The sequence below is a fragment of the Drosophila virilis genome, chromosome X, assembly GCF_030788295.1.
Source record: "Drosophila virilis strain 15010-1051.87 chromosome X, Dvir_AGI_RSII-ME, whole genome shotgun sequence".
NCBI lineage: Eukaryota > Metazoa > Arthropoda > Insecta > Diptera > Drosophilidae > Drosophila > Drosophila virilis.
In genome coordinates this window covers 9,520,440-9,545,996 of record NC_091543.1, presented here as the reverse complement: position 1 = coordinate 9,545,996, position 25,557 = coordinate 9,520,440, and the positions used below count along the sequence as shown (strand labels likewise).

Below are 25,557 nucleotides of genomic sequence, written 5' to 3'. Positions count from 1 at the left end.
TAGCTATATAGATATCATATGGCTAGATAAATCGCTTATCTGGGCGAGTTCCGAATTTCTCGCTCTCGTGCCCCAAAAAGTAGGCAACAGCAATGACACACATTTAACGCACTTTTACACACCGCTTACATTCGACACGGTGCGTGTATGAGTGTGTGGATGTGTGTGTGTGCGTGCTTTTGAAGTTCAAAGTACAGCAGTGTTACGTTCACATGTGTAGGTATTATGTGTATACACACACACACACACACACACGCTAAAGCGCATTACAAATGCCAAAGAGTTAGCAAAGTGCGCCTCAGTTTGTCAAAGTAACTTTAATGAATGAAACTACCTACAGTATGTGTGTGTGTCATTATGTGTGTGCCTGTGTGTGTGTGTGCTGACAGCGAACAAATGAATGAGCGTTCACTTGGCTAGCAGCCCCAGCTGCATTTCTATCTCCATTTCAAGCACTCTCCCTCTCTGTCTCTCTCTCTCTCTCTCTCTCTGTGTGTGTTATGAATGAAATGTGAGTCAAGTTTTGCGTTCAGCTTTTACATTGCAAGCACTGCGTACAACTCCCCCTTAATACCGAAAGCCCGCAACAGCAGCACCACACACACCACCCACCAGCCGCACACAACTCGGCTTGCCACAATTTTACACAGTTTGCGGCTGGTGCAACAAGTTTTGTCTGCTCGCTGCTGACATCTTGCTCGCAATTTGAATCGAAATTCGCGTTTACTGCACGCAGCCAACTGCCAATTGGCATTCAAATATTCACGACTGTCTTATTCAAATGCATTCAAGCACACACACACGCCCACATTTAGAGCATTCATTTTTTATGCTTGCCATTCAAACTGAGCATCTCCATCTGTATTTATTGTGCAACATTTATATATATTGCGTAACTTACAGTTCTGAGGCCATTTAGCCAATATCTGATTTTCTGTTGAGAGCATGAAGGAATTTTCTATATTTATTTTGCTTCATGTTCATGTCCAACAAGCCACATAGCTATTTTTTCTGCTCTTCTGCTCTTATTGCGATCAAAATGCAGATTTTTATTTTGAAATTTACCTAATTTGATTTATTTATATTATAACATTAACTTTGGGTTGTGGATTTTTAAGCACAACTTCACAATTTTAAGAGCCAAATACACATCGTTCTGTATTCTTGTGCTCGTTTAGCATAAACAGATTATATATGATATATTTTACTATTTGGTTGCCTTTCTCAAAAAAAATGTAAACTTACTCTGAAAGATTTGCGCTTTCACATGCAGACACTTTTGTGAGCCGCGTCGAAAACCCAAGATCGGACAATAGAGACCGAAAATAATCAAGAAGAAGCCAATCTGCAACTAAAGCTTGTGTATAGGATATTGTAATGGCCGTTCAGGGTATCTACTAGTCGGTCCCTTCCAAGACCTGTGCACTCTCAGCAAATAATCAGATTATGATTTTTTAAAGTTCCATTTTAGATAGTTGGGAACTTTTCGGCTCGTTAGGGTAATTCCTCAAAAAATGAGCCAAACTCCATATTCCCTTGTCATCGAATTTAAAATGGAAACAACGAATGGTAAAAAAAAAAAAAAAAAAAAAAATAGAAATATATATGTCAGACACAACCTACTGGCCAACAGTCAATGCAGTCAGTGTATATCAAATTATTAGGTTTCAGCTTGTTTTGTTTTCCGAATATTTTTTTGTTCAATTGATCCGCACGACCAAAACTTTTGTCATCCAATTAGTTGCACACAAAAAGCTCTTTCAACATATTCGTGACGTTTTGCGTCCAATTACCCATCGATATATGCGCCATACGTTGGGCTCGTCCAGCCCAGCTTCATCGAATTTCAGTCCAATTTTGTGTGCAGCAGATTGCAATTAAAAGCGAACCAAACGAATTGCACTTCCACATGTTTTTTAACTCGATAATTTTGTTTCGCCGCAATTTATTCACGGTTTTTTCGCTTTTAATGAAGACCTAAAATTGGATTTATTTTTGGGATTTCTCTGCGGTCGCCTTCGGCGCTTCCAGCCAAACAAAACGGGCGAACGCCCTTGTTTGCTTATGAGGCAATAGCTTTATTGCACTTTACGAGCGTGACCACCATTAATTAATGGCCGCCAAAGGCAATTTCGAGAGCGCCAAAGAGGCCAAAAGTACAAAAAGAAAGCATTATGTGCATAGCCAGAGACTTGTTAATACCCTGTATACCAAGACTTCAGTCTCTGCTTCTTTTAATCTCTGAGATCGATGAGGTTGCATTGTTTTCTTCAGTTTCTAGTGAAGCTTTATATCTAACTATAACTGCGGGTGGATTTACTGAAAATTACAAAAAGAAGTTATCATGTAAAATGCCAGAGACTGGCCAATACCCCGTAAACAGAAATAAAGCCTGCAAAATATGTATCTGAAGTAAAAACTTCTTGCAGCAGTTTCTAAATCGAATACACAACATTTAACTGACTGATCCGAGGCAACATACACCCTAATAATCTAGTTGAATATTTCTCTTTACCACTTTGAAAGACCTTCCTGAATTTATATAAGAAGTCTTAAGACTCTGCCTCTCATAGTCCCTGAGATCGATGTGGTCATATTGGCCATACGTATCCAATTTGGGGGCGTTATTTTTGGACATTAAACGTACAATCGGGACCGCTATAAATAATTGATAGGTGCTGGCCAAGGACTATGCGCTTTCTTGAGGTAAATAATAAGAAATGCATTCAACAGATTTACGACGAACATGTGCATTCCAAGTTGGCATTGGCACTGGCATTGCGTAGTTATCTGTTGCATTAAACTTGCAAATTGTTGCACAAATTTGCTGCACGAAATCAACGAAAATTGGTCAAGTTGCCAGTTTTTATGGCCAGCTGCAATTGGGCGCTGAGCCATGTTCGTAGTTCCTCAAGTCTTGTTGCAAGCGCAGGTTGTGCCACAATGCAACGCCTGATCAAAGCCATCGTACGCTCTTGCCACAGGTCAACCGCAAATCCAGCGCAGTGCCTCGTGGGTAAGCTCTGCCACACATACACACATACACACACACACACACACACCCGCACATTCTTGATTCAAGTGAGATATTCTTTGGCTACAAAGTGAAAATATGAACTTTGTGCTGTCATAAGTAACGCGTAGTGCAGCATGCCACACATTCACACATTTTCATTACAAATTGAATGTGTTTCACGTCGCAAACACGTTCCACGGAATTGCAATTGCGATAGAGAAAAAAGTGATATCGAATATAGGACGTGAAGTGGAGCAGCGCGTTCCAATCAGAAAGAACCTTACAAGAAAATCAACATATAAAATAATATACATAAAAAGCAAGTATGAACAGCACGCCGCATATTAAATACACTTTCAACTTCGAAGTTCTACCATACATCAGCTTTAATTTAAACCAGGAGACATGTGACGTATTGCTCAGCTATGTCCATTTATCAGGTTTCTCTAGACGAACTCTTTGCCTATGGCAGATGCTTCCTATTTTGTTTTCCCTATTATGATTTTCGTCATACTCTTTTTGATTAAACTAAATCAAAAAAAATTACTTAATTATTATATATACAAAGTTATCTAACAAAGTCAGAGGTAGTCAAGCACCAAGGCAGCTGTGCTTCTTTGAGTGCGCTGCTAGTGTTGGATAACTTTGAAGTGCTAGTAAATGCTGCACAAAAAGTACGGTAAAGAGCAGTATTTTATAAATATTGAAGTGAGAAACTTTTTGAACAAGCAATATGCTTCTGACGTGGAAAAAATATATGGAACAATTCTAATCTCATGCAACTCAGGAAGTATTTACTAATAATTTAAAGAATGTAGCCATAATATCCCCTAGGTGTGAATTGTATACTAATTGTATTGCAATCAGTTACATAATTCGAAACCTAACCCTATTTATAATTAACCCTGCCTTTTTCACCCACTTCGTGTGAATACCTATGGAAAGTAATTAGATAAAAAGAAAAACATATATTCATTTCCGCCTGTTGGCCAGGCCTGAGGCAAAAGGTTTCCAAAAGCCCGTCTAAGCCCCTAAAACTGTGAAACATATCAGTTTTCCTGCTCTCGCGGGTAATTTTCTTGCATATGCGCTAAGAGTAATCCTTTGTGAGCCCCAACATGTATCTAAAAATAAAAAGTCGCCGCGTAAGATGCAGAACAGTAAAACAAGCAAAAATTGTAAGCTCAAGAGAAGATTTAAATTTCCAGCTACAGTAGAAATATTTAAAATGAAAATTAGCTAAGCTCCTCGCCTAAGCTTGAATGTATTTAAACAGCCTGGTGCTCAATTTATGAAGTGTTTTTTTTTTTTGTTTCTCCAGTTTTTAGCCGTGTTTTCTTAAGCTTGTTGGAAGTAAATAATTTACGTACCACGTACTTACAGTACGGCTCTTTTCAGTGAATAGAAAAGTAATTATTTTAATTGTCAAACAAATTAAAGTTCTTAATTTCTTAGAAAAATGCGTCAGCATAAAGAAACAACGCCTTGGGCTCTGAAAATTCTTTCGAATTTCTCGAATGCTCAAACGTAAGCTGTCAACTTAATTGAGACCGTGTTGCACGCAACAGTTCCAGCCTTCTAGATAGATGTTATCCTTAGTATAGGGATCTCGGGAACTGCAAGTATTTTCGCATACGAACTCTACCAAATGGCAGCCTGCTCAGCACTGCGTGCCCAGTTAACAGGGCAGTAGATTCTGAGTTATGGGTGCTAAGTAAAACCAAAATGCAAGATAAATTTGTGAATTTGTAGCGCTTGCTTTGGGCCAACTGCTATACAAAGCATATCTTGTGCTTTGCCTTAAGGCATGACGGTCACACCCCTTTTAATTTTTATACTTAATTGCAGTTTGAATATAAAGCGCTGACCGAAGCAGACCCAAACACAAAGTTCTGGGTCTGTGTGGGCGTAACGCGCAGTGGGAAAAGAGACTCGGGAAGAGGGCAGCCACATTGGGTCGCAAGGGTTTCCGGCTGCGACACGCGTTCGAGTTAATTTATGAGCGCCGCTGGCGCTGGCCATTTTTAGATGGCCCGAAAGAGTAAGTGGCAGCAAATGAGCAACAATGTGGTCCATTGGGGGCCCAAACTATGTATGCGCACTATATGATGAACGCCATTGTCCAGTGTTGGTTAACACACAAGCTTGGCTAGGCACAGCTCCCGTCAAGGCCGTCTGCTCTTGTCCCGTCTTGGCTCGACTCGATGTGCACGTTTCATTAGCCATTGATAGGTTTATGAATGAATTAATAACGTATCCAGCGCCTGGGACCTTAGTTTCATTTTGTTTTAATTGATGGATTATACTTGATTGATTTATGAAGCTCACCACGTTTATAAGTATGTGTATTATATGTTTGGGGCTCTTTTTTTTTTGCATTTTTGTGTGTAGGTAAATTCAATTAAAGCTGTGCCTCGCAAACTTGATTGATTTGTCAATAAGTTTCGTTGACTAACTGATTGAACGCCGCCAGAGGCGTCGTTGAATTTGTTATGCAAGCTCTCACTTGCCTTAAATAGCTTGAGTTACTTTCAAAGTTTGTTCAAAGGCTTAGATGCTGAGCCAAGGAAGCCAAATGATATCATAATTTCTTGTTTAGGCGAGATTTTCTATGGTCAAGCTGGCAGGCGAACATCATTGACCCAAACATGATTGATTGCCTAATGATTAACGCTGACTGACTGATTGATGGACGCAACAGTTCCGAAATAAACTTGCCTGAATTGCTTTGAGTTTGATTCCAACAAACTGTCAAAACTTAACGAAAACTGTTGAAAACGCTTTTCCTAGCAGTAAACAAATATTGACACAGGATTGATTGATTGAAATGAGTTACAGCTCTTTGATTTTCAATAGTTTTCTGAGGATTTGAGAAATGAAGAGCGATCTTTACTTACTGCCAGTTCATTAACTTCGAAGTTCGAACTGTTTGATTGATTGATTACTGATGTTTGTTGACTGACTGACTGATCGACTGATTGGCGCTGACTCTTAAATAGCCTAACTAGCTCAGACCTTATTAACATTTTAATTAAACGAATGAACGAATGAACTGGTGCACAATAATTTTAAGAATCGATTAGTTAACAAGCTATCGATTGATTAGAGCCAAAGGCAGTAATCAGACCCTCACATAGCCTATGTTCATAGGACTATACTCATCCATTAATTAATGAATTATATGCCGCTACTATAGCTAGTAATAAAAAATATATATTCAGCAAAGAGTAGTTGCCAGTTGAAATACTCGTAGACTCGTAATTGATTGTTTTCTTAACGAGTTTCCGTTGACTAACTGATTGATTGGCTACTACACAGAAACTTGAATGGCATTTTCTATTGAGTCGCGCTCATAACCCAGCTCGTTTCAGGCAAATGCTGCAGGATTGACAGCTGCTGCTGTTGCTGCTGCCACAATTCTCAAAAATCTGCAACAGTTTTCGTGCCCATCATAAAACGCAAATTGTTATGGCAGCTATTCGGGCCAAACACTCAAGGCCTGGCCATAAACAACAACGGCGCCACAGCCAGACCAGACCAGACCAGGCCAAGCCATCGATGCCATCAATCTAATGGAACAAGTACAAGCTCGAGCTAACGAGTAACTTCCTCTACTCTACTCCAGTCCAGCCCAGTCCACACTTTATCCCCGTATTTCTTTTCGATTCGCAGCTTTGGTCCCCGTCCAACAGCTATCAGCAGCACTTAGCACTGACTCGGTCAAACGGCGACTCACCTGAAATTGCTCCAACCCCCTCTCTATCTCTCTCTCTCACACACACACACACACACTCCTTGCAGGATGTATAATGCCATTAACAGCTGTCATTTCTTGAAATATTTGACAACCGGACAGCATTTGGGGGAAATGTCGCAAAAAGAATAACAACAAGAAAAAACGCTCGCACAAAAAAAAAAAATAAAACAATTTAAAGAAAGAACGAAGACTGAATACCCTTGCACGTTGGATCTTTGAAATGTATTAAGTTCAACTCAATTTTTTCATGCAAGCTATATGATAAGGTTCCGGTTCTGAAAATGTCTTGAGATAACTCCTCAAGTGAGACGTCTCCATTTATGCGTTGCGCATTTCGAGACAAAGTTAAAGTATCCTTTGCAAGGGTATAAAAGCATAAACTAAACGTGGCAAATGCAGGCGCCGTGAACATAATAATAATAATAGTAATAATGTTATTATTGTTATTATTATTATTATTAATATTACTCATATTGAGACAGTATTTTAGTTTCGTGGCAATTGGGCCGCGTTTATTTGCCAAACGTTGCCCATTGTTATGATATTTATGTGTTTGTATGCCTGTGTGCCTCTGTGTGTGTGTGTGTGTGTGTGTGTGTGCTGTCTGACCCCAATTGTTCCCCAACCATGTTGTACACAGGATAACCTCCACGTGGCATGTGATAAGAGCAGCAGAGAGAAATTGGTGTGGAATAGGATAAAATTAATTAATTTATTGCTGAAAATCGCAGCTTGAACAGAATTTTTTGGTTAAAGAAAAGATTTTGATTATAAACACCATTCGAAATCTTTCATGTTTGAAAACTGAAGGAATTAGAAATTTTTAGAAAATTACTTTTCTGTTAAGTTCATAATTGCATGGAGCTCCAATTAAAAATGTGCTCAACTTGCATATACCCTGTAGCCAGCTGAACCTCCATTCAACAATTTTGCACAAATTCGTTTCTTAAATGACTTTTGTGAGAATTACACAATCTTAGCAAAAGATTATCAGCATTAAGAAAGCAATCAACATGTTGCATATGCCACAAGTCATAGCTCATTTTTGAGGCCGGAGCCAGTAGAAATTTTCACTGACTATACTCGCTGCTGTCTGTCACAAGCTAGGGCACAACTTTATCATACCCTTTCGCGGACATACCAATGTGGTTACAGGGTATACGCAGCAGGCGATAAGAACCACATTGAAGCGCTGCAAACGCTCACTAATTGAAGCAGCCTATCAGCTGGCTTGGCGCCGGCTAACGAAACAGGTAACTGGCATTAGGGTCCGTATGTGGGCGGGGCAGGGCGGAGCCAGCAAGGGGGTAAGGCAACGCTAAGACACAGCGTTTAGCTTAAGCTCAATTAACAGCATTTACAAATAGAATGGCCGACTTGCTCGTACAGATTCATTAAAACACGAAAAACGCACACACCAACACACGCACACGCACACACAAGAACAGCGTGGACGCAGAGCCAAGCCACACCCACACATACACACCTACACACACCTACACACACACACACACACACACACAGTTGGACACACTCATGGAAGGGAATGCAAACAAAAAAAAAAAGCAGCTCAAACAAAGCAACGCTCCAAGAGGGGGCGATTTGTGTGTGTATGTGCGAGTGTATGTGTGTGTGTGTGTGTCCGCGTGTGTGTGTTTGTGTATATTTTAGTAATTTGGATTAAACATGCAGAGTCCAGCAGCAAGACTTAGGGCAGCAGGCGACGACAATAGAAAATCACCTGACCCATTAGACGGCAAATGCGTATAAAACTTAAATGACATGTGCTATGTGTGTGTGTGTGTGTGTGTTTATGTGTGTGCGGGTGTGTGTGTGTTAGCCCTGTTGGTGTTGAAGTTTGAAGTTATTGCTTTCATTTTGGCTAGCCCGTTGTTAGTCGTGGGCAGAATTTCCATCGCTTTTTTTCTTCTTTTCTTGTTATGCCCTATTTTAGAAGAGTATTATGATTTTGTCATAAGATGTGTAACGCTCACATATGTCGGAAATGGCCGATATATCAAACATCAATATATCATAAAGCTGCCATAGTTGGTTTAAAAATAAAAAACTCGACACTTATAAGCTGCAATTTGTTTTTGGATCGAACTGCTATATTATATAGCTATCATAGGCAGAATAAGTCATGAAATTAGTTTTTGTCTGCAAAGCTTCCAGCATCACAATTCTGCGTACACGTCTGCAAAGTCGGTAGCCTGATGGCTGCAAGTGTATTTGATCTTCGGTGTGTCAAGGATGACGGTTCTTTTTTTTCTGTTGGTTTTTTTGTTGTGTTTGCCAAACGTAAAGAATTTAATTAAGTTCCAAGTTGTGCGCCACACACATTCATATCAGTATTTACTACTGCTAGCCACAGTACACACACACACACACACACACACACACACACGGACACATATATACGCACTCATACACATATATATATATGTATTATAGCATTAACCATTGTTGGTGCCAAATACATATATCCACATGAAAGCCAAGTCCTTAACTAGCTGTGCTCCAGGACAGTTCTAGTTAGTCATTTAGTTGCTTTAATTAAAAGTCAAGGTATATCAAAAACAAATATTCAAGGAAATGCTAAACAGCTTATCGATAAGTTTATAGTTTATCGATTTATTAGAAAAGTCAAAATATGCAAGTGAAAGCAATCGGTTGTAGACAGTAAAATCGATAAATTTATCGATTTATTCAAAGAGACAAGCTGATTGCATTCGCAAGCAGTTTATCGGTAAATCTATCTATTTACTTGCTAAATGGATTAAAAAGGAATTTAATATTCATTAAATCAGACGCTTTTTTCTTAACAAAAAAATCCCTGATAAATAAATTCGTTGGCTGATGTGTAAATGCATCGATTGGCACAGACATGACCTATCGACAAAAGCTCCTTGGTCACTTTTCTAGTTATCTTGTTATCTTGTTCTAAATATGTGAAAGTGGCCTTGAACATTCATCAACTCGGACACTCTTCTTGCCTAGCACTTTTTTTTTTAATGCACTAAATGACACAGACATGACCCTTCGGCATCGCCCCCTTGGTCAATTTAGTCGCTTGCATCCTGCACTTCGGCATACCTTCAGCCAATTAGTTTGACAGTTTTTAGCTATTTTTGTCAATTTCGCATCGAACGTTGATTGCATTTATAATTAAAACCCTTGCCCACTTGATTGACTTTCCTTGTTGGCCTCTTGTTGCCAAAATGTCAGCTTCTTTTTCTTTTCAGACATAGCAGCTATCACCTCTATGGTCACTTTATGGGCATTGCCAGCTTCATTCTCCATCGGATTCATCTTCATTATGTGGCACACATTAATTGTTTGAGTAAATCCTTCTGAGTTACCGACTAAGCACCTCTAGGCTCACTTGCCAAATACAATAATAATGGGTTCTGGTCTTTGGAGGTTATTTCATGCGTACATAATTGGTTAAACCTTTTAAATAGCTTAATTTAGGAATTCTGTCTACTTGATGGGCTCTTGATGGGTCAGCTTAGGCATGGTCTTTGACATTAGCTTGCTCCTTTCTTCGGTTTATTCACGCTTCTAAAGTCAACGCATAAGCTGAAAGCAGTGTCTTTATCTCTAACCCCCTTGAGTTCTTTAGCCATCGTCCAGTGGCTCTTCACAAAAGTAGCAGACTGAAGTTCTTGAGCTTATATCATGGTCCATGCTGGTACAACAGGGTTAGCCCAATACTTTATGTCCATGGCACATGTCACCTCCATGGTCACATTCTGAGGTTTTCTTATGTTTCTATCAACCATAAACTTATGATACTATTAGTTATAAATGAATACAATTCACTTGCACAACCACTTTAATTGTCACATATATGTGTGTAGATGTGCATAGATGTCTGCGTGTATGTGTGTGTGTATATATAGTATTTTACTTTTGTTTATAACCAAAGCTTATTGTGATCCTGTTTGACTTGATGAGGCATTTCGTGACTTGTCCAACATGTTGATGTGGCAAGCGAGCTCAAGCCCCAATACCCAACCTCTACACACTGTGCAATCACTCCTCCTGTCCTCTCTCTCTCTCTCTCTCTCTGGCTATCTTTGTTCCTTTCTCTATCTCTCTCGAGCACATTATATAATTCCGGCGGCAAAATCTGTGCCACAGTATAGAAGACAAAAAAAAAAAGATAACAAGTGGCAAGCCAAGGACCGCAACATGTTGATGCTTTGCTAATTGGAGCAGCCGAAAGACTGAAAAACACCGGCCAGGATAACGAAGCTGAGAGAAGGGTTTGGGTTATGCGGGGGTTGGCATGACGTAGCAGCAGCAGCAGATGAAAATAATTACAAAACAGTTTACTCAATAAAATTCCGAATGATTTAACTACAACAACGAAGCGACAAGGCGAAAAGAAGTCTAAGGACAGCAGCTGGAGGAGTGAACCAGAAGCGAGCAGCATGACCACAGACAGACAGACAGCGGGTCGGACAGCATCAAAGGCAAACTGAGCGAGGCGAAACTTCTGCTAGGATGCTTCGTTGGGGGCAGAACGGGCTTAGGTTTGGGCGGTCGCATAGCTGACATTGATTGAGCGAGAACGAGGGCGAAGTTGAGGACAAGGATGTGAGTGAATGAGCAAAGATTGTCAAGCATTCGATGCCTCAGACAGCGCTTGACTATGTACAGCCTCTCCCCACCCATTGCATTCTGCTGACTCGGCGCTCTCTCCATCTACCTTTATCTCTCTCTCTCTCTCTCTCTCTCTCTCTCTCTAGTTTTCGCTATCTCTCTTCCTCGCTAGCTTTCTTTCTCTTTTACACAGCTGACTCACCTTTCTGAAATGCAAAGCTCCGAGCTTGTAGACTCCACAGCAATTTAGGGGTACATTGACCGACGATGACAGTGCTGCTTATACTGTGTGCACGCAAATCGACAATGACAGCTCACACACACCACGCACACACAAACACAAGCGCGAACACACACACACACAGTTACAGAAACTCAACGAGCTGAGCAACTTTAATGGCTGATTTATGAAATACTCTGTAAAATTTTGCTTGGCTTTCATAATTTCAATTAGCTAAGATGATTATTCGTTTTATAGCTCACTTTTTGCTAGAACCCTTTGGGAATTCTAAATATATTTTTGCTTATCTCGCGTGGATAAGACGCAAATATCTATATAAGTAAAAGTGTACAGATTATAAACATTGTTATATTTTATACTGAATACTTTAATTTCAAAAATTCAAGTTTCAAGATAATAGACTCATTTATACCGTCTACCCTAAAATTGCGGCCAGACAGAATACACTTTTTAAAATCATTTAACATACCCAAGTCGTTATTAGCTGAATATCTCTTTAAAAGATACTCTATAAATAATGTTGGCCCCTTTCAAATTGCCCCATATATTTGCTCTGCAGGGTATGCCAAAAAGAAAACTTTTTATAAAAGTTTTTCGCTTTTCGTTTTGGCACGCTAACATAAGATTTTCACACTCACACACACACACACACACACACACACACACACACACACACACAGGTTTTGTGGGTGCGTGCGAGTGTTTTATATTTAAGATAAAAAAGAAAAAAGTTGCGCGTTTGAAACCATTTCAAAACTGAATTAACTTTTGTTGCACTTCGGTTGCTGTTTTTCTCCTTTTGTGGCCACCCTCAGCTCAATTCCACATATGTTCCACCCACCCTCTTATACCCCTCTAAAGAAACTTTTATGTAAATAGCTGAGCTCAACAGAGCGGCTACAGCTGAATAAGAGAAAAGGGCTAAGAATGGGAATACATATGTATATATGCATATATACATATATTTGTATTCAAAAGCACCGTCTAGAGACCTTTCGCTGCCGCCTGGCAATTAGACCGCATCCCTGCAGATATTTGCCATAGATGGTTGCAAGTCTTTTGGACTACAAATTGGAAATTAAAACAGAAAACTTTTGTATTGGATTTGCATTATCTATTGGGCGTTTGGGGCGTGCCTATACCCTTTAGTCGCAAATCAAGCTGCTTTTGCCTCACGTAGAGTATCTCCTTGCCGGGCACTCTCCAACAAAATATGCCTATTTTTCCTTAAAGATAAAGAACACTTTTTTATAAAGGAGGAGGACGAATCTATGCCCAGTCCATGGTATTGAGATGTAGTGAGAGCTAACGAAATAGGAAAATAATCGTATAAATATTTAAACTTTGCGACAATACGTCTGGCCTGGCCTTGCACACACTGGCTACATGCAACAAGTGGCACGAGTGTTGCATGTTTATAAATCAAGCGAATAGCGGCTTTAAGGCCGCACGATTCTCCGGTGTCCCTCTGCCAGCCAAATGACCCAAAGTAAATCACATCGGGAACCGCGAAAAGCTGGGATGTGGCAACAAGGCGACGGTTTTTCGTTTGGTGGCTTAATGCCGCACATGTGGCGAGTTATATTCGATAGGAGGCGGAGCGGGGCGGTAGGCGGGAGGATGCTCTAACAGCAGACGCTATATTTGTACGCACGTTAATTTCATTAGGAGGCGCATCAAGCCGCTGGCGCTTCTTTGCCAAGTGGGCGTGGCCAATCGAATTTATATTGCATACTTTTTGGCGAGGCGCATAAGTGTGCATGTGTGTGCGTGTGTGTGTGTGTGTGTGTGTGTGTGTATCGACGCCTGCATATGTATTATATGATTTTGTACTCCCTCGCGCTCAATGCGAGTGCTTGTTCCTTAGCCCCCAACGCCCTATGGCTCTTAGCACTCCACCATCCACTCTTTGTGTTCATTTACAAATTAATTAAAAATGAAGTGAAGTGACCCAAATGCCGTCACAGACATCGACGACGGCGCCAGAACAATGACGCCTCTGCCTGAGCTGCGCGCTCCACGCTTGACACTACACTCGCACGCCCCCATTGACCCAAAATATCAAATACGCACGTGCCACGCCCACACGACATACTTGCCACGACGTGGCGGCAGGCGCCCAGTCGCAATGCCTCATGACTGTCATATTTGTGAGCTGGAGCTGCGGCTGGGGCTGGAGCTGGGACTGGGGCAGAGACCTCGTGTAGTCGTTGGAGCCGTATGCAATCCTATGCAGCTAGGGGCTGCCGCCAAGCTGCCCCAAGTTATGGCAAGGCCTGAGCAATTTGTATAATTATATGCTACAGTCTAATCAACAAATGCGTCGGCTCCACTCTCGGACGCAGCTCGAGCCCAAAGCCTTTTGTTGGCATAACGACCTGCGAGCCGGCTAATTACAACTCCTGGTCACATAAACTGGAGTAAACGTTGACTGCGGCGTCTACTTCAACTGGCAGCCGAATAACGACTGCACCCAGAGAAATAATATACCTAAAACAGTCATATTTAGAGTAGACTAAATATATCGGGGCATTAGAGCAATTTGCTTAGTAAATAGTTATTTAAATACTTTTAATTCTTAATTAAGTAATATTTGTAGAGAATTTTATTTCAGTGTAAGCGCAAAACTTTCTAATGAAGACTCTCGATACTCTGGGAGAAACTTTCTCTCAGTGTGCTAATTACTATGCCATTATGCTGTCCGGATGCTTTTAAACTGTAGACCTGGTAGACCGAATCAATAAGTCAGTCAGTTGAACAATTTACCCTGCTCTCATTTCATATGGCACAGGGCTGTCGAGCCTTACCGCCTTCCGTATCGTGCACAAGAACTTAATTGAATGTCGAGTTATCCCGGATTCGAACTGGAGCTCCATTTGTTTTGTTTTGTTTCCTAGTCATGTGGCTATGAGTTCGAATCTTCAGCGAATGCATAATTGGAATGTGTTGATGATTTGTAACTATATCTCAAACTGATGAGAATCCAAATTTTGGCTTCTAGAGTTCGGTTTGCTCAATCAAAGCTTTGATTTCGCCTATGTGCACACATTTGTAAGACATTTCAGGCATCAAATTTCCAATTTGTGGCGTGAAGGGAAGAAGCAGCATGGCCACAGCCAAGAGTGTATGTGTTTTCGACTGTACACGGGATATCTGTTGGTTGGGAATTCTCCGGTCAAAGTCTCTACATGCTCAATACTTTTTGGCTGTCAGTTTAAATAAATAATAGTCAAACATAGGATGTTTAAGCTCGACAGTTACGAGTAGTTTGCGTGTGTGTGTGCAAACATATATAGCCTGTTGTATCTTGCACAACTGACAAGGTTTTGCCCAGCTCCTTCGGCCAATTGCCACTCCACTGCAATCAGTTTGAATCCAAGTGAAATGAATGCTCAATTGTGAGAACTGTTGCAATAGACACCGACATACAAACAATTAAGCACAGGAAATGCACGAACGAAATACATATGTACATATGTTCGCCAAATGGCATTTGCCCATATCCCCATTAGAGCCCGATGCAAATTGGCAAATTCGATAATGCCAATAGAATCTGAGTTTAGGTTTTGTTGTTGCAGCAACAATTTGCCAATTGATATTTTCCAGGAAAAGTGTGCATGGCAAGAAAACAAATCGTTTCCAAAAACTATTTGTAGGATCTGAAGAGCTGTCGCGTTCGACGAGATATACACAGAATGCTGAATACTTGGAAATCGCTTTAATTTCCGCAACTCTGCGCTAAAGTTTCACTAGTTTTGGTATTATTAACGCTCAATTAAGTTTTGAGCATTCACCGGCCACGCCCTCGCGCCCTCTGGCTGCAGAAGAAGCAGCAGCATCAGCAGCAGCAGCTTCTTATTTGCAATTTTTGCACTAAACAAATTGCCTTAGAGGACGAAAGGCGCGGAGTGGCAGTTGGGGCGTAGTATGCTCCAAAAATGCAATTCATTGCAGTCACAGTCTGTTGGCATTGTCAGGCCACGTTGCCCCTCACCCAGCCCCTCGGGCAGCACCGCACTTGAACGCTTTAACTGACGCTGGTTGCCAGTCACGAGCCATTAAGCAGCCATTGTTTTGGCCTGGCCCAAATAAAAGAACAAGCAAGGGTGATAGTGCCCGACTTGTAGATACCCTACATGCCGTCAAAAGCATTCGGAGTATACCATAAAAGAACCACCTAGCTTTTATAGTTCTCGAGCTATGATCAAAAAACTATTTCCGACATATAAAAATGACGAAGAAATCCATGCTTATTTATGTGAAATTTCAAGTCTCCAGCTCGACGCGTTCAGTTAGACAAAAGACTTCACGACTGTTACAACCAAAACATTCTTGCTTCGACATTTTGAACAGGCTTAGGGTATACGAAAACAAAAGCGAAAACCGTTGAAAAGTCAGTTCAACAAAGGAATTGCCAATGGACAGCAGTTGGCAGGGGTCGCAGACTCGAACCAGCACCTCAAAGTCGCGCGTGCCACTTTCACTGTTGCACGCTTAATTTGGAGCTCAAAAAGTTGGCATTCGGTTATACACTAAAAGCGAGAAGTTTGGCATTCTTCTCGGTCATTAGTTGGTAATTTATCAAAGTCATGAATTTATATTTAAACATCGTTCGCCCGCGCCGCTCGGCAACTGCAAATTGCAGCTGCAAAAGTTTTCATTTTCTTGCGGTAGCTGTCATAAAAGCAAATGGCGCAGTCGAAAAGTTCGCTTTATAATAGAGAGAGTGGCGGGCGAGGGTGGGTAGTTTTGAAAATTTTGTTGGTTTTCAATTAGCAAATTTGTTTCATGAATAAATAAAACTCTTCAGTTTCTAGCCAGAGGGCTGCCCGAATAACTCAAGTCCTTCTGATGCGATTATGTGTGCTTGCACCAAAGTGAGTATAATTTGCATTTATGAGTTTTCACACAGACATGCGAATTGTGCTGGGAAATATTCAAATTCTTTTGCAACAGCACATCTGCTTAACAAATTTCATGGCTCCACATATTACAGAACCTGACTTCGCTCAAATTGCCCAAATGGTTTTATGCTCCAGCTGTTGATTGACATACCAAATTAATATCAACATACTTATATGCTAAATTAGCGCATTCGCATAACAAATCTCATAGTTTCGAATATTCGTCGGGCTACTCATAGGCAAGCGAACTCTTCAAACTGTTGAAGCGAATTGCTGCCTCCATTTGCCCACCCTGCACATAACGTATATTACCATATGCAACATATGAGCGACAGCAGAATGAAACGAAGAATAGAGAACGATTTTTTAGTTCGCCATAAACTGCATATTGTTGCAAACGCCCGGCAATTGCACTCTCGAACCCCTTTGAGCAGAGCAGCTATGGCTTTTGTTATTGCATGGTGCATAGATAAAAGATAAGGGCCCTCATCCGATGTGCCCCAATCAAAAAGCCATCCAATGAAAGTCAAAAGCAATCACTGCGAGCCATGCACAAAGGGGGTTAAACAAAAACAAAAAAACAAAAAAAAACAAAAAAAAAAAAAAGAAAAAGGAAACAACAAAAATAATCTACAGATGCCATAAATGATTTGAACTTTCCTCTAGGCACTGCTCGGTACTGGGTTCTGGCCTGGTATGCTCTGGTCTGGTCCGGACGATATTCAGTTCTGTTTTGGATTTTGTAATTTGTGTCGCTCTTTTAGCTTGGCAAACCCGCTCGAATCACACAGGCCAAGCATTTCCCTGGCAACTGCCTTGCACTTGACAGTGCAATTTGCTGAACGCCTTCGCCCTCTGCTACGGCACATTTTATGACATTTATTGCATAAGTTTATTTCTTTTGTTATTTTTTTTTTTTTTTTGGCAACAATTCATGAGTTAAAGCACCAATTGAACTGCAACATTCCCGAAGGGCATATTATTTCATTAGCAGTTTTATCTACAATCATATTTGAGTAAGTTATCAACATTTAAGACATAACAAGATAACGCATACGCACAGTGTGCCACAGCCAAAGTTAACAGCTTTTATTTAAAAACCATCTTAATCTAAAAGAAATAATATTATTTCATATGTTGCAGACATGTGAATACCCTTCATGTGAAAATAGTATCTTCAAATATATTCGAAAGACAAATCTCAGCCACTTTTCCACGATGTTTCGCTTTTTCTTCCTGGTTTGACCAGATCAATCTTACAAATCTTATATAGACATAGTTCAAAATTTCCCAGCCCCATAACTTAATCAAATCTCATCCGATTTCCACAAGTTGTGGCTCTTTCTTAATTTATTTTAAACGTAACACGCCCAAGGCTGGAGTATACCCGCTAGTATATATGTTCTTAGACCTAGCCTGGAACTTCCCAGGCACAGCATTTAAATTGTGTCTACTTTACGCGAATGTATTCACGAACAGATGCAATTTGCACAGCGTCAACCAATTGCTGACCATTTGGCTAACTCTTTAGCCAGTGCCAGTCGGCATTCGCGTGAGCATATTTGAATGTTGTGCTCATAATGTGTTTCCAGTTGCCTGATTCATTTAATTATGATTTCCGGTGTCTAGCTTTAAATGTGAATCACACACACACACACATGCACGCATGTATTTGCTTATTAATATATATAGCTACTTGATTGCTATGACACTGATAACAGCCTGACACGCCTACCGCCCCTAAAGCAAACCCTTGCCCCACAGCCCGCAAGCCTTACACCGCATCCAGCACCCCGCACCCAGCACAGAGCTAGCCAAAAGCAAAACCCATCAAACAGCCATTCATCAACTCAACAGGCAAATTTTTGCGCTTTTCCTGGCGCCGCCTGAGCCTGTGTCTGTGTCTCTGTGTGTAAGTGTGTGTGTGTGTGTGTGTGTATGTGTGTGTGTGTGAGTTTGTATGTGTGCGTGTGTGTAGATTGGTCTGTGCGGCATCAATTTGCTTGTATTAGAAACTCATTTCCGCTTGTAATTGACTCGCTCGGCAAACTGTCGACGGCTGCTGGGCCAGTTCCACTAGTCCCCGCGCCCCCCCATCCCATCCATTGGCATGGCCGTTATGCAAATTAATGAGCGTGTTGTAGCTGCCACATACCGCTCCCACCGCTGACACCACCCACATCGCTCTGACAACCCATCTGGCTGGCAGGCTGACTGGCTGTGGCTGACTGCCGGGTACAACCACAATGTGCACTTTGCTGTGCTTTGTGTGTGCGCCAGCAGTTGGTTGAATTGATTTGCATTCTGTGGGCATTTAATTCGATGCATTATCCCAACTTCAATTACACTGTCGCACAAAAACTGGCAATACATAATGCAAATACACACTATACATGCATAGTATTGGTAACCTAGCCCATTTAATGGGCCGGAAACAAATGGAAGTAATTTCATTAAACTTTGCAACGAAATTTACAATTCCAGCAGAGGCTGTAAGGAACAGCAACTGGGCACAGCTATGTATCAGCAGACTTTGCTATAGATACAAGGATTGCAAATACTTTCGCAGCTTTAACTTGTTGGGAATTGCAAGTGTCACATTATGAAACGTATGCAAAGCAAGCAAAGTTCGTTTTTATATATTTATCCAGTCCATATGGCCGCAAGTCTCTCAGATATAAAGCCTTTGGCAAGAGCTTTCTTTTTTTAAGAACAGAGAAGGTTAGTTACTTTCTTAGTCAGAAAATGAGTTCGCTTATAAAGGTATTTCTGGGATGATTCACACTGCTAAAGTTCGGCAGGCAGGGGAAATAGTTTTAATACCACAAACCCATCTATATCCGAATATATCCTAAACTTAGGCAACTGAAACGCATAAAACTTCTAGCAATTCATGCAGAACATATATAACTTTAACATTATATATAATTTTATTCAAATATTTTAATTTTGATTTTTGTATATTTGCAGAGCCTTCACCGCTTTATGATAATAATCATTATCATGAGGAATGTCTGCGCTGCAATTCGTGTGGTTTAAATTTGACTGGTCCGAACCAGAAGCGTGCCAGAAGGTTCAAGGTATGTGAACACACACACACACACACACACACACACACACGCGTGCACACACAAACAAAGGCACAGTGAACACTCAGAGCTCATTCAGAATGCATTTACTCATTTTGTGTGCAGGTCATTAAATAAACACTTTACGCTTGAAATGTGAAACACGTTTTTGTATTCTGTTTTTTTTTTTTTGGTATTTTTTTTTTGTTCATACATACACACATTTACACACATATTTACACACACAATGTTATGAAAGTCAATTATGTTAATGATGTTGCAATGCCCCAAAAAAAAAAGCGACTTAAAGCCGACAGCGCAATACTCTGTTCACAGTTAAATTATAATTATTTATTTAATTATCGACTTAATCGAGGAAACTTTGTGCTTTTTCGCTTGACTACCTTAAAACTGCGAAGCAGAGGCAGTGACATTCAAATTGTTGAAGAAAATATCGACTTTTGTGATTTACGTGAAGTAAAGAGGAGCACATCAGCTTGATAACTCTTTTAAAGTATAATTAAAATAAGGGCTACCTTACAGGCTAGCCACGGGCTTGCAAATCAGGAAACAGAACATATTTCTATATAGAACTATTTGTTATGGGGATTTAATAAGATTTTGCCTATATGTAAGGAGTAGTGAAGAATTCGTGAATGCTTACTTTGGACAAAGAAACAAAAAAGTTAAGCAAGCAAGCTCAGTTTCGACTGCTCAGTTTCGACTTTAAGAACTAAAGTCGGACATGGCTATAGCCACTCGACTGTTGAACAAAATTTATCCTTTGACGGCGCTATATGCATATATTCCACGCTTCTAACCTGAAGTGTGGCGCTTAAAATTGCCTTTGTACAAACAGAGCGACAGTTTGGTTAGACGGACCTGGAGACGACTGGACTGAGATTGCATAAAACCAATTGGCGTTTTTTTTTTGCACTTTTTTTTTTTCACTTTGTGAACGTGTTGCACTCCTTTTTGTCGGTTGCCCCTTGGCATTTGCTTAGTTTGAAATGTGGCTGCAACAAAAAACAAACAAAAAAAAAAAAAAACTTTTACATACGTAGCTTTAACCCCTAACTCACAGTCCACTCCTCTCTCTCTCTCTCACTCATTCTCCTGTACTTTCCATTTCACTGACTGTGCTTTTCTGTGCTTTCTCCCCAACAGAACCAAATACTGTGCGATCTGCATTTCGCCGACGTGGCCCTAATGGAGTGCTCCGATTTTATGCAACAGCTGCGGAGCTTTAAGCCACAATCTTTGGGCTGTGCGGTCGCCAGGCGCAAGAGCTCAACGACGTTAATATTTCCACTGCCGCCGCAAGCTTGTTCAGGTATGTAGTCACTTGTCTTCTTTATTTTCAATCACAATACGCCCCGCGCAACGCGCCGAAACCCACCACCCCACCCTCATGCTAGCCAACGTTCTTTTGGCTTTCCTTCTCCGCTCGCTTGTAAATACCAAATGGTGCCCAACATCTACAACAGCAGCAGGCAAAACCACTGCTCCGGAGTCGGAGCCAGCGCCGAGAGCCAAGAGCCAAGAGCCAGGGCCAAATGTGGCTAACAAAGCAGGCATCACTTTGGCACCCGCACCCTGATGCCGCCTTGCATAGCCCCAATGCTTCCCACCTACCCTGCCTTGCCCTTCACATATGCGCCACATACTGTTTTAACCCATACCCTGTACACATTTGCTCGGGAGTTGTGGTCTTTGTGTTGCTCTTGGTTACAGTTCACAAAGTTTATGTTAGTTGACATGCGGTTAAATTGTGTTACATTGCGACATCTATGCTACTTGTCAAAAATGCGTGTAGGCCTGCCAACGCCAGATCAAAGTTCATGTTAGCTTACAGGCGCTTTAAGTGCGCTTCATTCTCATCATTTCCCTTGTCAAAAAATGTGCGCAAGCAAAGCAGCACAAGGTCAATTTTACTTTTATGCTTTTACAATATTCTGCCAGGTGGCAGCACTGTTACACAAACCTCTTGTCAACTTGTTAACAGTTAGATAAACTAAGTTCTGCAAGCTAACTTATCTGAAGAAAACGAAAACAGAATTGACGAGCAGTTAAATTAACTCTTAGCAGAAAGTTAAATGAATGTAAACAGTTTAAGCAAAATAAGGTTTATAACTTTAGTTGCTTTACAACTCTGACTGCAAATAATCTACTACTTTTTTCAACACTATTGACTGACAAGCAGATCTTACAATGTGCTTGACAGCAACATTAATTCAGAAAGTTTTGAAATCTATGTATTATATATATATATATTCTGATATTCTGATAGATGTATTCTATACTCTAACGTTGATTGACAATTAGCATATTTAAGCTAACATTCAAACCAAAAATCAATGTAACCGCAATTTACATTATTATGTTTTATTAAAAAGTTAGGATAAGAGAGCGTCATAGCCGTAGTACTTAATTAGAATTGCGAGTGCAGACAATAGAATCAATCAGCTACCTTTAAAGAAAAGGGAATTTAAAAGTCACCTTTTTTAAAGCTGTAATAAAATACCCATGCATATATAGATGTGTGTGTGCGTGTGTGTGTATGAAGCTGCCGGCGCCATCATTATAATTCAAATGAGATTTGCGCGCCTAGCAATATACACACACAAACACATACTGGCCCACTCACACACACACAAACACACACAAACACACACAGACACATATTTGCACTGCTTGAGAAAGGGGCAGACATAGAAAAGCGCTTGCAAGTCCACAAGTTGAAGAATGTTTGGCATTTTGCACAATAAAGTTGTTCAAACATATTTCGTGTAGCACACACACAAACACACACACACACACACACACACACCCACAGAGCAGACATTTACAGAGAGCGAGATGGAAATAGAAGCCGCCATTTTTCCGCTGACAAAAACTTTCAATTCAGTTTTCATATTACTTTATTTCCTTTCATATTTGCGAAGAATAATAAAAATGTACGTGCGCGTTGTGTGTGTGTGTGTGTGTGTGTGGAGGGGGGCTGCTTCCAGCCTATTTAATTAAAAGGGTTAAAGCGCACAAATCAACGTTTCAGCTTAAGAACGCGCTGGGCGCGCTTGAGACGCACAGATACCCTGTAATTGCTCGAACATACGTGAATAGCCATATGGAATACCATTCACATTTTTCACAGGGTATGCGTGCTCGTATTTACATCTGCAATTTAATAGCCTTCATATATGGATGAATGTTTATTAAATGCATTTTTTTTTTTTTGTTTCGCTTATTACGAAACTTTTGGTCTCTCGAAGCGCAGCTGAGCCGCCTTTCAGCTCGTTTGCCATGCGTTTCAATTATACAATTCCATGCGAAATAAGCCTTTACGCCTCCGAGCATTAATAGATGGGTAGCTTAAGTAAACAGAGATTTTCACCGCACACAGGCATACAATTCAACGCTTTGGGGCTCAGATCAAACGAAATGGGTAAGACGTAAATATCCATAAAAATAATAATAATAATAATCCGATTAATTGCAACTGTGGCCTGTTTCAGCCCATGTTTGGATGGGTGGCGTTCGCTAGTTGCTGGGCGTCAATTTTAAAAGCATTTTCATTTTATTTATGAAGGCACACAAAAATGTAAATGGCTTAAAAACTTTTTATGGCACCAATATGTTTTTGTTGCTTAAAATCAGATTTTTACGCCTGCAACCTTCATAACAAAAATACCCAACAAATGAGCTAACAATGTGAATAAATGCACCCAAGAGCGAAACTTGTTCGCTTTCATAATATTACAAATAGCAATCGCTATTTAAGCTTTAAGGTGCTTTGATAGCTTGTCTTATTAGCTTTCCGCTGTCATGTGCTTTGAAAGCTCTTTAAGAAACTTGTAGCCCGAACAAGTATGCATGTGCTTTTGAAGCTTGTTTCTCCGCATTTAGAACATATTTTAAAGCTCATTAAACACTATATACTCTAAACTCCACCGCAAACAAACTGAGAAGCTTTCGCAGTGAAATACCTATCAAAAAAAATGTCTAGCGTTTCTCTATTTTCTGCTTCTTTTTAAAATCTACTTCTTCGCTTGTCCGTTTCCATGATTGATCGTTATGTGTCCTTTTCAGCTGGTGTCATTGTAAGCTTTTAGCCACTCGTTTTATGTTTTTCCCTCCATTGCTTGCATCTCTAATTCATTGCATTCCTATTCGAGCGTACAACCCTCAACTTGCCACTGGGGCGTGGCATTGGGACAGGGCGTTAAGTGCGCTCGTATAAAGTGATTTGATGCGTGTCACATTCAAGTGCGAGTGCTATTCTGCTTAGAGAACTGACTGACATATTTGTGTTCTGTACTTCAGTGCCAAAAGCGAGCAACTGACAACTGCAAATCACACGCTCCCCACACACACGCGCACACACGCACTCGAGCAAATGCAGTACGCATGCATTGTCAACAAAAATGATAAAGCAAACTCTTGTTGCTTGCCACACGGCTAGCATACCCATACCCTGACGCTTACCCATACCCCAACACCGAGCCGCAGTCCACAGCTTGCCTTTCGACACGCCCATGCAACAGCAAAAAGTACGCAACACTCATAAAAACTGAGCAACAACAACAATGTAGCTGTGCGCCAATGCTCTTTAACAGTGCTTTTATACCCTGTTGTCCATAAAACGACAACAGCAACAACAAACTACTAAGTCGCGCCTGCCCGACTAGCAGATACCCTAGGGAACCCTGACCACCCACCAAGCCCCCTTCAGAAACATTCTGGTTTCCTTCTACACATGCACACACACTCACACACTCTACCCTGCGGCCGTGCTTCTTCTATGCTCCAGGCTTTGACATCGGACCTAAAAGTCCGATCTTAATGAAATTCTAATTATACAAAAATTTCAATTAACAAAGTCCGAGCTTAAAACTTCAACAATTCACGCTTGTTTTGCTTTGGGCGGGAACGGTGAAACTTCTAAACTCTGAGATATTGTCAAAAAATATCGGATAGTATAATTTTTAATCCTAACACTTGATCATTTAAATAAAACCTTTTTAGATAGTCTTTTATAAAAGCCTAGCAAACAGTTTGTGCCTTTGTAATTCTTTGCTTAGTATTTATGTAATTTTTTTCTTTTCAACTAGTTGAGTTATTTTTTTATTAAATTGAATCTATTTAGTGTTTAAAAGGGAATTCAATTTGTAAACAGGGCACATCTCTTAGTGTAAATGTCTCAAGTCTTTGGGTCGAAAGCCTGCAATGAAAGACAAATTTAGACCATTCCGCATGGTCAGCGAAAACAACAAGGAGCAAAATGCCAGTGCACATAAAAATAGATGAAATTATGCAGCAAATAAATCATTTAGAATGCTGATCCAAATAAATACGCATACGCCACGTAAGCGGCGGGCAACACAGCACGTTTATGGCCCAATCGCGGGCCACAGTTATAAACACGTATTATAAGCCGCCTCGGCCCTCTGTCAAATAGATACACACCCCACACACACACACACACACGCACACACACAGATGGATAGATGGAGCAAAAGAGAGAGAAAGAAGCATGTGTGTGTACGTGACAATTAAATTTATGAAACTCTATACGAAAAACCCCCAACATAAAAATAAGGCCAAGTCCAAGTCCAAGTTCAAAAGCCAGTTCAGAAGTCGGCCAGCCGCCGCGCCCTGTCTTGGTTTATACGCGATGGCAATTGGGCGCGTGACTGCTGCCAAGATACGCCTAACTTGGCCCATTAGCAGCCAGACGAGCCATATCTGGCAATGAGGTGAGGATCAAGTAGCACAGCCAACAGTCCACAGTCCACAGTCCGCAATCCGCAAGGGAATAAAGCTGTCAAACGAAGCTAGAACTAGAGCCCGGCCAAAAAATACCATCATGTACAGACCACATGCCCAACAATACAAACCCCAAAATATATAAATCCATTTAGCAATTAAATCGACGACAATTCAGCATGTATAAATACATA

At 40.7% G+C, this 25,557-nt stretch overlaps 2 protein-coding genes across 7 annotated transcripts in view; one reads left to right on the top strand and one right to left on the bottom strand.

The window, feature by feature from the left end:
- The window catches only part of hep (hemipterous), a 138,831-nt gene that overhangs the window by 56,828 nt on the left and 56,446 nt on the right, over nt 1-25,557 (bottom strand). The window lies entirely within an intron of this gene.
- rsh (radish) overlaps nt 1-25,557 on the top strand; it is a 136,729-nt gene that overhangs the window by 76,154 nt on the left and 35,018 nt on the right. For all 5 annotated transcript variants that reach the window (XM_032440670.2, XM_032440671.2, XM_032440669.2 and 2 more), the window contains 2 exons: nt 19,500-19,609; nt 20,765-20,930. In XM_032440670.2, the coding sequence (XP_032296561.1) occupies nt 19,500-19,609; nt 20,765-20,930 (276 nt within the window). The remainder of the gene's footprint in view (nt 1-19,499; nt 19,610-20,764; nt 20,931-25,557) is intronic.